Below are 11,886 nucleotides of genomic sequence, written 5' to 3'. Positions count from 1 at the left end.
AAAGACATTAACAGGTTTTTTTTGTTTTGGCAAACTTTATTCACAGACTTAAAATTACAAATTTACAGTGCATTAATGTATCTCTTTTCTGATCAAAGTTGGAAAAAACTATTTACATATTATACATATAAACACCCAGGGGAAATGTAATGTGCTTTTCTATGACGCCATTTAATGTGACAGATGTCGCCCATTAACCTTATATTAGAAACTGGGTTTGGGCAGCTGATTTTAAGAGTCACAACGCCGACAGGTTGTTTATCACATTACAGCAATTTGTGCTATTTTCTTGTCTTAGAAAAAAATGAAAATGTTTTGATGGTCTCAATGTTTTCCACAAGACTTGAAAATCACTCACATATCCATTCACTGTTAATACATTACACGTGTGCTTTTACAAGCAAAATTATAATCCCTTAAGATATTTGATGTAAATAAATAGTTAAATAAAGCAATTCCTTCCCTTTGGGAAGTGAAAAGATTCTTGATGAAATGACTTCATACTGGAGTTGACTTTGCACTGAACGCACATTCAGAAATGTCATGTAAACATGACAGATTGGCTGAAATGCTAAAGCACAAAAAAAGGTGAGATGGCAAAACCCTTCTCAGTAGCTACAAGGAAAATAATCTGAGTCACAATTTCAACAGAAAGTATTCAAGATGTGCGTAAGGCAGTGATTCATACAGTACATTATACCACAAGGTGCCTTTTCCCCTTCAGAAGATTTAAGTACACTTATTGTTTTTGCCTTTCTGAAATAATCTACAAGAAACAGCAACAATCAATGAAAGGTAGGACAGCTCCATACAACTCCAATTAGGGGAATAGTGCTGGTATGTCCTTTATAAATAAGGGCTGATGCTGTATATTTCCTTCAGAGCACTGCCTGAACACAAGTGACTTAAGACATAGTAAACACCACAGTATCACACTGCAGTCGAGTGCTGGTCTGATCTTGTAAACCAACAAATAAATATTTAATAAAGAACACCACAAATCACAAGCTGTGTCCCAAATACAACCTAGTATTTCACTAGGAAGTGCACTCACACTGGAGTGTAAAAATGACCACAATGCAATGCACAAAAGAAATGGTGCCGCTGCTCACAACTAGTCGAGGTAATTAACATAGCAGCTACAGGAACATCTCAGTAAACAATAAAGTCACAACTCTTTGGAAAAACAGTTTAGAGTTCTCTTTGTTGAGTAAAACTACAGCTCCCATGAGCTTATAGGAGCTGTATATGTTGAGTGTTAACAAAACATCTTTGATCTTCCTTTTAAATGATAAGTGCTGTGTTTCACCTAAACTGTTAAGGAAAACCTCGAAAAGGAAAAAGTATATTTGGAAGTGAAAGCAACAAGAAAAGTCACTAACCCCAGACTTTGGTTCTACACTACCTGACAAAATAATACACTATAATGATTTGTAAATTGTATATGTTTTTCAGTTTTAGCAGGTGACTTTAATTGGGACACAGCTGGAGATAAAGGCCACAGAAGATACTTTGTCCCACACATAAGATGCCACTGACCGGCCACTAGAGGGCGACGTAGACCTGTGTGATCCACTGGTGGGGAGCTGCTTAATGCTGACTATGTTTGGGCAGCAGTGGTCTGTGGTCCCCGTTAGTCCAGATGGTTGGCGGTCGTGTCCCTTGACAGCCTGTGCAAACCTGTTAAAGCGGCTGTGGTGGTTGGCTCGTCCTCTGCGGCTACGCGCTGCTCCCAAGTGCTGAAGTTTCAGACTCGGAGTCCCTGTTAAAGGACGGGAGAACAGCCAGGAGTCACACACAAAGGACTTGGCTTGTCCAAACAGGGTGAAAAAAAATGCATGCCAACACCGGAGCAAAACAGCTTTTTAAAAAGGTTTCATTAGGATTTAGCTCAGGTATAGAGAGCGGAATTGAATTTAGCCTCTCTCTGGTTTGTTTACTGTGGTACGGCACACGGCCTGCTGCACAACAACAGGTGTCTAGCCTGGTGTGGTTATACCGAATTAAGCATAAACATCTGTGTAGTTGTTTGTTAAATGCTTGTATGCGCATTTCCATTTCACTTACCGCATTTCCTGCAGTAGTTTTTGGTTGCCCTGCCTCCTTTCTTCATCAATAGGGTATGTCCTCAATATCAACAGCCCCACAGCTATAAGAACGACAGGCACGGGAGAGACCAGCACCTTCAGGGTTAAACTGACCGCCTCTGGTTGTGAGCAGCTCCCAGTCACATAGCCGGCAAATCTGCGAAAAAAAAATGCAGATAGAGGGAGAAACGTTGAGCTGATGGGAGTACAGTTTGGCAAGACTGTTGAAGGATTATGCGATTGTTGAGCACATGATCACTGGTCTAATGAGCTGTAACATTGAGCTAATCTCTGTGAGCGTTAGAGGTATAAACTTACATGTTATTAAGGATGACAGAGAGGATAGAAATGTACATGGGAATAATTTATGACAACATGGCTACAGATGTATATCAGCCAACTCACTTTAAACTGAGTGTAGAGATACCCAGAGAAACTCCAGAGGCAAACTTGATGAAGAAGACGTAGAAAGAGTAGAAGAGGGCTTCGTAACCATGGATGTCTGGGTTTTTAACCTTGAAGTCATCCACTACGTCGGGAAGCATTGACCTGCAAGCACAAACACAACATTTAGAAGGAAACTCGAGGCACAATCAACAGATATGTTGATTCATGGGTTCTGTGCATGAACTCGGGCTCACCAAGGCAGGAGGAAAGCTGCCGCCACGCTCACACCTGCCGCCACTGAGACCAAGTATGAAATGATCAGGTTGCTCTTGATGCAGACGATTAGGATCATGAAAGGTACTGCCCACTGCGGGAAGAGAGAGAAGGGTGTGAGCAATTACGTAACAACACATCCTGTTTGATCTATTGACTTTGTTGCGCCATAAAACAAGCATATTTCCGCTCACCGTGATGCCAAAGTAAACCGCTTTCTTCTTCCCAAACCGGGTCAGAAACCACTGCCACCACGGGATTGTTAGTGTCCCGGAAAGCTGGAAAAAATGAATTATCAGTATTGTTGTTTCATTAAATCTCATTACGCATGCTCGCAAAAGGACAAGGGATGTACACAGTTCATTTAGGATTGAGTATTCATCATTCACGTGAACCAAATTAATAATAAAAACATCAGATGAAATGTAGCCAGATTAGCTTTGTTCATATATTATTTTAAAATCGAGGCATTCAATTCTTATTAAAGCAATATGGATTTTTTTAATCTTTAATTTTTCTAAATTTAACAGAGAAAAATATGTATCTACACGCTCACATTGTTGCAGATAATATAACGTTTTATATGCTGGAGGAAAACAAGTGAAGGATTGACACTTGTATCACTTACAACACTTGCATTGTTATCAGTGAGGTTTGATCAGAACCTCAGTTAACCTTGAGGACACTGAGGTGATGTCCTCTGTATTTTGGGTGGTGGTGAGGTTTTATTATGTTACTATAAATGTAACTTTTAATTCTGATAAACCTTTTGGAAAAAAGTCTGCCGAGGTAATGATCTGGGACTAAAATAAACTTTTAGTTTGAAATTTTAGGTCTTGGCTGAAGTATGCAATATGTTGTGTTGTATATGGTCTTGTAAAATAGATGATGTATTTCAACAACTTTGTTTTAGGAGGATTTCTTTGTTTCCATGCATGCATTTTCCCTTGAAACATTTACATGCAAATATAAGACCTTTATTGACTTCTTTGGACAAAAAAACCCCATTCTCATCCAAAAAACAAAGCTGCATGATGGACTTGCATCACTATACGATCTCAGCATATCTATAAACAGGGCTGCAGATCGGGCACAATGGAAGTTACCTAAATGATAACTTTGTTATAATGAACAAAGGAATTGGAAAGAACAAAGGGACCACTGCAGGAGGTCAAGGGACAAGGGCACAATATGCTTTGTGTAGTCTTGACTTAACCCTGCAGGGGGCAAACAACCTCTGACCTCCAGTTCAAACTTGGTCAACCAGTGTTAAATGACCACACAACAACTTCCTACTGACAACTTGGAAAGTAACACGACTACATCAACTGCGGGCCGATACAATGGAAAATGTTTCCTTTTCCCCCCCTTAAATCCCATCCTTCCAAATATGATACATGGTGCCCAAGAATGTTTTACTTCTAATCAGAGAGAAAGGCACCAGAGCAGAAAGCAGCGAGAAGAGGATGGAAAGGAGGGCGCAACTAATGGTGGCAGTGAGGGATCGCCAAGGCAACAAAAGCACTACCGTGTGACCGTCTCTCCCCTGATCCCCTGCTAAGGCCAAGCGAGTGTCTGACTGGGAGACAGGTTCCCAGGAGCCCAAACAACACCTCTTCTCATCCTGAAAATCTGCCCTTTCAGCCCCGGTACCATGCGCCTCCTCGCGTGAGGAAAGGCCTCAGAGTACGGGCTGGAAACCCCACTATCACTGAGCGCTAACTCTGTGCCACGAGGATAGCCAAACAAGCTGCAGATGTCCTCCAAATCTCATACTGATTAGAGCTTTTACATGGAGGTCAACAGCCCTTCAGTGGAAAATAGAAGAACTCACCATGATGACCAGGAGAATATTCTGGAAGTCTTTTCTATGGCCGAGAGAATAGGTGATAAAAAGGGCAAAGTTTCCCTCCAGCAACTGTAAAAATAAAAACAAATGAATAAGATTCATCTTTATGCAAACTACAGATACAGATTCAATTTTTAAAAAAAATAGTTCGACATCTTGGGAATTCCACTTTATATTTAGTTTGTTTAATACACACAAAATCAGAAGTTTAATAACCACAAGTTGTGGTTTTTACCTTTGGACAGTTAGCAGCTTCCCCTCGTTTCCAGTCTTTAAGCTAAGCTAAGATAAATACTTCCTATAGCTTCATTTAACAGACACATATGAGAGCGGCATCTATCTTCTCCTCTAACGCTCGACAAAAAAAAAGTTATTTCCCAAAATGTTGAATTATTCCTTTAACTATGGCTACATCAATAACTTCTGTATCCAGCATGAGAGATAGTGAGATAATGAAACACAGTATTACCATGAAGGCCAGAGAGGTGAAGAGGAAGCCGATGACTAGTTTTATGTACGGTCCGTAGCTCATCACCAGCCACAGGCCCTGACGGAAGGTAAGCAGGGTTTTCTTCCGCCCGTTCTCTATAACCCAACAAGGAGGAGAAGAGAACAAAGATAAGACAGCTGATAAATGTTTCCCGAGGACAACTGATGCAGAGGGACAAAGTCATGGTTTGCAAGACACTAGTAAGTCTCAAATCTTGGCTATGAAGTCCTCAATCAAGTCCTAAACTTTGCGTTTCGACTCCTAAACAAGTCATTAGGGCCATCCTCGAACAAAGACGTCTAATTACACTCATACGATTTTGTCAAATAATCAATAAGTTTATTTATTTGACAGATCTGTAGAACTGAGTTTCTCCACAAGGAATCCCACAAAACCCTACTTTTAATCTTGTGTTTACCAGAGATGTGCTCATAGGTGACAGAAAAAAAAGAAAGTAAAACACAATTATTCGACTAAAGAAATCTTTGTCGACCAACTAAACGGTCGCTACAAGTCAATATGCAGCCGTCGCCAAATGAAATGCGACACATTCACAATTATTTGCATTGTTTCGCCAAAAGTCTCAGCGTGATGATGAGGTAGCGGTTGTCAGTCTGCTTGTGTGCACTGTTCACGCAACGTGATCGGCTGCTGTCAGATTGATTCAGACTATATCCGTGGTCAGGAAAAGTAAGAGTTAAATCCAAGTGAAGTCACGACTCATTGGTGTTCAAGGCCTCAGGTCTGACTCCAGTCCAAGTTATGCGTCTAAAGCGCTGCTTTTAATTTGAAATATTCCACCTTGGCATTGGACAAGTGATAACTTCTCACTTGTAGTTCATGGATTCATACCTTTTTGCTCCTTCACGCCCAAAAACAAGACTGCTGCACAGAAGAAATAGATGATGCAGATGACCCCTGAAGCAATCAAATACGCTTGTTTCTGAGGACAGAAAAAACTGAATTAGCTTCGACTAGCACTCATGTAAACGCTGTATGTAAAGATCATAATTTAATCGGACACAATGCAAAAGATTTAAGAGACTCACCGTCTCATCCAGTGAAACTCTGGACGTGTTGGTTGAGTTTCTGCCGTTCAGGTCGTCGGGCTCAGTGGGACAATTTGTGGCTCCACCTACTATCTGTCCCTGGATTGCTGTGCCCAGAACTGTGCCCAGCACCTCCACCATCATACCTGCGAGCAACACAGACATGGAGCGTCAGCACCTGAAAGAAGACACGCGTGTAAAAGCATTTTGATCACGCAGGCGAGCTAACGTACGATAAGCGGTGGCAGAGTCCCTCTCTTTCTGGTCGTTAGTGATGAACATGGTGAGGGCTGAATATGGCACGTGAAAGCACTGCAAACGTACACAAACACAGTTAGGTTGGTGCACACACACTGGGACCAAAGGGGAACAAAGTGGTGGGGCGTGTCAACGTGACATACTAACCGTCTGCATTGACTGGAAGAGGCAGTAAAAGACCAGGTACCAGAGCACCTTCCCTTGCTCAAAAGGAGGCACGTACCAGATCAGGAAGTAAGTCAGCATCGCAAACGGAGTAGAGCAAAGGATCCTGGGAAGAAAAGCAGTGGAGGATCTTTGTTAGGAGACAACAATCTGCAGTGTTTTCAAAAAGCAGGAATATTTTTCTAATTTGAGCCACTAGGGTGGGGTTCACTATGCATGGTTGTTTGGCTCGAAATAAAAAAAAAAAATAAAAAAAAAAATAAAAAAAAAAGAGAGTGCCCAGCCTGCTGTTTCCCGCTGCTAAAGAGTGTTTAATGAATTCTGCCAACTGTTACTGTAGCTTTCCCCCCCCCCCCCCCTCTTTCATTTTTCCTCGCTTGCAGTCACTCACTTCTTTTGTACTATCTCGTGGTCGCTTTGAGAATAATCCCCCTAATCCTGCCTTGTTAGAACTCTTGTGTGGAGAAAAGGACTCAGTCTGGGCTGCAGAAGGGGACGAGGGTGGGCCGGACGAACGGTGAGGCCGCTCTGGTCCACCTCGCTCTCACCCCCGCCCAGTGTCAACAGTCTTCTCCTCAGCTTTGTGTGTCCTCCAGCTAACCTCAGTCACCGAAGCCGGTGCCACTTCAGACATTTGTCCACAGTCCAGCTAATACTCCCCATGAACATGAGGATATCATACGGTTTATTCTTCTTCTTCCTCCTGCCGTGCTGTAAAATGACAGCAAATCTAACTAATATCTAAATCAATATTTTTGCCCCTCATTCTTCTCATGAGCTGTCATGCAAGAAGCATTGTGCTGACTTTCTCTGAGGGCCATATCACTGAACACAGAGTTGTTTCTTTATTGAACGGGACACCTCTGCACTCGCACGTGGTCATATGAACCACCCACCCTTCCTTCTTTCCTGACACACATGGGAAATAAAGACAGCGCCTCCTGATTCCCTCTAATGTCTGAGTGAATTGGGCTAATGAGAGCTAATTTATCTGGAAATGGAGGCCGGGTTGCTACTGTTTCGCACACTGATTGAACACACACACACCACAGATTTTTTGTGTGTCACATTTGGAGGTCAGTAGAGCACAGGAAATGGCCTTGAGGTACATAGACAGAATCAACTTACATAGTGCACAAAATGTATGTGTTTAATATGCTCACAAAACTAAATGTCCCATTCTAGTGCAATGTCACAATATCTGAATACAAGACATAAAAGTCATGCGTGTGTTCTTATCTAATGGCTGGTTGTTTCACTTCAATTTGAAAAGCTGCACAGGCCACTGAGGATCATGTACACGATGCCTTTTTAAACAATGACCTGCATTATTTCAACCAAGCATGCCTCTTCCTTGACCTAAAGTAAACTCTCTCCGCTTCCAAAAGAACCCTCCCAAACAGTGAAATCCAACACGCACACAAAGATGGACACACCCCTATTGGTTTGAAGCTGATGGTGTGTTGTGGGTTGGACCAATCGCAGCGGAAGCCCCTTCCCCCTTCAAACCACAGCGTGCAACTCGCGCACAGCCGGCATCTCTGACTCAAAGACCCATGATGCTCGAGATACCAACGTGACATCATGCGAGAGAAATGCTCGTAAAATATTTAGATTGGCTCCTGTATGAATCATATCATGGCCTGAAGTGTTGGTTTCAGAAGCAGACACTTCTCTCACACACACACACACACACACACACACACACACACACACACACACGTAAAAGAAGCTGCACCCCATTTCACTCTATCAGCAGAATATCAAGGTCATGTTCCTTTACAAACCCCCTCCCTCAAGCAGAGCATTTCAATCCTACAAATGTATAACCTGCACTTCCTTGCTTCTTGTTGAGCCTTTCAGAGCTTTAAGGTAAAAGTAAATGAAAGTATATATCGAGGCTGTTCAGGGTTTTAAGGAGCTGAAGTCCCAGCATGCTTTTGGAAAGAGGCAGGGATACCCTTGACAGGACGCCAGCCGGTCACCAGTGTAACACGAACAGTAATCAAACACATTCATACATGCATGGGATTGACAACATGCTGTAGACTGTGAGACGAGATTTTGCTGTGCTAATAGTATTTTACTATTCCACCTATCTACTGGTGGAGGTAACGCATCAAGAAACACAAGCAATGTGCCCACAAAGGCAGTGAAGAAGAACACTTCTCGCAAGTAAACATGGATGTAATGAAAGGAAATGTATTGATTTGTGGCACACTTTTTAAATATTACGTTTAAATCTTCTCTTTCTCTGGCAAGGTGTGAAGTCAAAAAGGCTCAAGTCATGAGTCACTGGTGTTAAAGTCCAAGTCAAGTTGAAAGTCTTTCTGATTTGTCTCAGTCGGACTCCAGTCCAAATCATGCGACTCAAGTCCTCACTGCTTTATTCTCAAAGTCTCTCCACTTATTCCTCCTCGGTAGCCACGGATACAGCTCATTGTCAGTACATTTGCCTCACATTTTGTACCGAACTCTTATCTATCAAACACCTACCAGGGCATCATGCGGCCGATGCCGGTCCATCTACTCCGGCTCACCAGGAAACCCACTGTGGGGTCTGTGACAGCGTCCCAGGCCCGGCCCACAAAGAGGATGATAGAGGCATGGAAGGGATCCAGCTAAAGGGAGAGAGGGGAAAAAAGAGTGAGACACGAAAACCAAAGCAAAGAGGATGCTAAACACTACCTCATATGGCACGGCTAGTGAGCGGTTCAGAAGAACCACGACACCAATGAGGTTATGGAGACATTTCGAGACTTTGTAACTGCTGCAGTGAAATACACAACTGTGTTATATGCTTAAAAGTAAAGTAGCATTCAAAGCCACTTTAATGGTTTCATCTCTTGAGCTGAAAGGCCTGTATTTAAGATCCCACTGTGTACAGTGGAAGAGTCTAATTTGCTAATTGAGCAACAAAGCAAGGCAGTAGGAGTCCACGTTAATGCGCTTGACCGGCTACTGCGGGAAGTTAAAGTGATACGAGGCTGAGAAGAGCAAACACAAGCGTCGGCCTCGAAGTTAATCTGTGCGGGAAACAATGGGAAAAATGCAAAGATAAGGAAATGAGTCTCCAACTTTGGTGACGCAGAATTAATAAGTGGATGAACTTTGTTTAGAAGAATCTGGAAGACAGAGGACATTTAATTTACCTCTTTCAGTATTCCTACAATTTTCCAGTTGCACAAAACATTCCTTTTCTAAATAAATCAAAGATATATATGCAAGGAAGATTGTGTTTTCTAGCTCTGACAAGTGTGATTTCCCTCTTTGTGTGTCTCATGTCAAATCACCTGAGCCACATCCAGCAGGTAGATCTGGAGGAAGAAGCCCAAAGCGCTGCCTGTGATCTGGTAGGGAGCCCCACCGACGGCATAGCACAGTTTATTCCACACAGTCAGACGGTTTCTCTGGTCCTTTGGCTGGAAGACAAAGAGAGGGGAGGACAGAGGAGATATGTAAGGCAGTTAGTTTGGCTTCATAACAGTTTGTGCATCTGTCAACATTGACATGCTCATATTCCTAGAAGAGCTATAAATGCAGGGAAAGTGATGTGGGCAGTGGTGCGCTATGTGGTCATTATCTTCAGATTTCCTCTAGAGTTTGTTTAATCCCTCTTTCCTGCTTCAACAACCATCATCATCATCATCCATCCCCATCAGAAACTTTTGGCATAATTGATGCTGTGGTAAACAACTTGTTGCCACGAGGGAATGAGATCGGCCAACTTCCCTCGCCCCACCGCTCAGAATGCCAGATTAAATACAAATCCCTGATGCAGTCCGGGGCGTACGCGCTGCAGTCAGACAGTGGTGTGAAACTATGAGGTTACTGTAGTTCACACCCTCAAAGAGAGAATCAAGCGCTGCCATTGGCTCTATCAATAGGATGTTGGAAGGTGTGACATTTCATGCTGAGTAGCCAACAGTCAGCAGACAGTTTAGAGTCTTATCACGTCCACAGCCACAGCCAATCAGCTGTAAGGGTGGGATGATGTCAGCAAGGGGGTCTCTCTACACCATCATTCACACATCTGCAACAGACACAAAAGCGGCACCACCTCATGTTGGGAGCAAATTGCTGCCTTCTCACAAATCATGAATGAGCAATGTTCTCTTCCCCCAAACCCTTCAGCGTAACGAGGCCCCGCTGCCACAATTATCCGGTGAAAATAGAACTAAAGATACATGAAGGAGTACAGTCATGTGTCCTTTGATGACCGGTGAGGAAAATCCCTCCCCAACAAAGAGATTCTGAATTCAAGGAAATAACTGGAGAGAACTTCAAGATGATAGATGAAATCACTTCTATTTGAATAAGTGAAGCCAATGACAAGTATTTCTATTATACCTTTATTTCAATTAAATCAATCAAATTGTCTACAAGATGTCTTAACGCAGTGAGAATGCCAACTCATTTTCTGTCAGCCCTAGAGAAGTATTAAAAGGTATATTTTAATTCAATTGGACTACTTTTGCAGAGCTTAGATTGTAGACTTCATGCTCTTGTAGATGTGAAATGCCCTGCTATTTGATTTTGCTGTTAAAAAGAGATCACAGATCACAGCACAGACAAGATGTGGACTTTGTAGGGCTGTCGATAGATTGAATGCTATGCTGTCACACCTTTTTATATGAAATACTAACACTTGGGAATGATCTTGAGACTTGAGATCTTGAGGCTATTTTTTAACAAGACTGTACGGTTTAAATCAAACGTTCAAAATGGCAAGTTTATTTAAGATGTGGTCCCTTTAAAGCCGGTAACGTTATACCGGCTGATGGACAAACCGGGTGGAATTCAAATACCAAGGACGAGTCACTGACGGTGCGAAACCAAAAGGAAGTAACGACCACAATTCTTCAGACGTCATTTAGGCGCCTTTTTACGCCCCTGAATGAACGGGTGAAAGACATTTTAATAACCCCAGAAATCAAATATAGAATCCTCTGCTTGCTCTTACCTTTGCTGTCTTGATCTCGGTATTTATAGGTTTGATTGGCAGTAAACCCGCCGCGTACTGCTCGGCGCCCTCTCCTCGTGCCATAGTGTTATTAAGACGATAAATCTATCAACATGTCCTTTCGGATGTCGTAATATTCATCAATGTCGGAAGAAAAAATAAACGCTTCATAGCTTTATAGGGTGGCGCCCATTGCTCTGACAGTCTCTGCGTGAAGGTGCTCGCGCTCTGTGTCCTTCGGCTCATTCATTCTAGTACGCCCACGTCATTTAATGCAATGACGTGTCATTGCGTGTTCTGTGTCGAATGATGCTAAAGGAAATACATGTTGGTGAGAAGAAAATGCAGTATAAACCGACATTAAA

The 11,886-nt window shown here is 42.6% G+C and overlaps 1 protein-coding gene across 1 annotated transcript; it reads right to left on the bottom strand.

Moving 5' to 3' along the window:
• Positions 1-50: 50 nt before the first annotated feature.
• Positions 51-11,756, bottom strand: LOC116383555 (sodium-dependent lysophosphatidylcholine symporter 1-B-like). Its single transcript, XM_031847491.1, has 14 exons — positions 11,522-11,756; positions 9,852-9,980; positions 9,055-9,179; positions 6,541-6,664; positions 6,369-6,447; positions 6,136-6,281; positions 5,939-6,029; positions 5,066-5,181; positions 4,582-4,665; positions 2,942-3,025; positions 2,729-2,841; positions 2,493-2,636; positions 2,068-2,244; positions 51-1,762 (listed from the first exon to the last, which is right to left on the bottom strand). Exons 1-14 carry the CDS (start codon positions 11,603-11,605, stop codon positions 1,720-1,722), a joined length of 1,539 nt encoding a protein of 512 aa, XP_031703351.1. The 5' UTR covers positions 11,606-11,756; the 3' UTR covers positions 51-1,719.
• Between the last annotated feature and the right edge of the window lie 130 nt (positions 11,757-11,886).

Source organism: Anarrhichthys ocellatus, unplaced genomic scaffold (assembly GCF_004355925.1).
Source record: "Anarrhichthys ocellatus isolate YVR2014 unplaced genomic scaffold, GSC_Weel_1.0 scaffold7, whole genome shotgun sequence".
Classification (NCBI taxonomy): domain Eukaryota; kingdom Metazoa; phylum Chordata; class Actinopteri; order Perciformes; family Anarhichadidae; genus Anarrhichthys; species Anarrhichthys ocellatus.
The sequence above is the reverse complement of the archived record's forward strand: the minus strand, read 5'-3'. Positions and strand labels throughout refer to the sequence as shown.

Coding starts and splice junctions, on each gene's coding strand:
- LOC116383555 (XM_031847491.1), bottom strand. CDS start 11,605: ATGGCACGAGGAGAGGGCGCCGAGCAGTACGCGGCGGGTTTACTGCCA. Junction 6,448..6,540: donor TCTTCCAGTCAATGCAGACG/GTTAGTATGTCA, acceptor GTACGTTTGCAG/TGCTTTCACGTGCCATATTC. Junction 2,842..2,941: donor CGGTTTACTTTGGCATCACG/GTGAGCGGAAAT, acceptor CTCTTCCCGCAG/TGGGCAGTACCTTTCATGAT.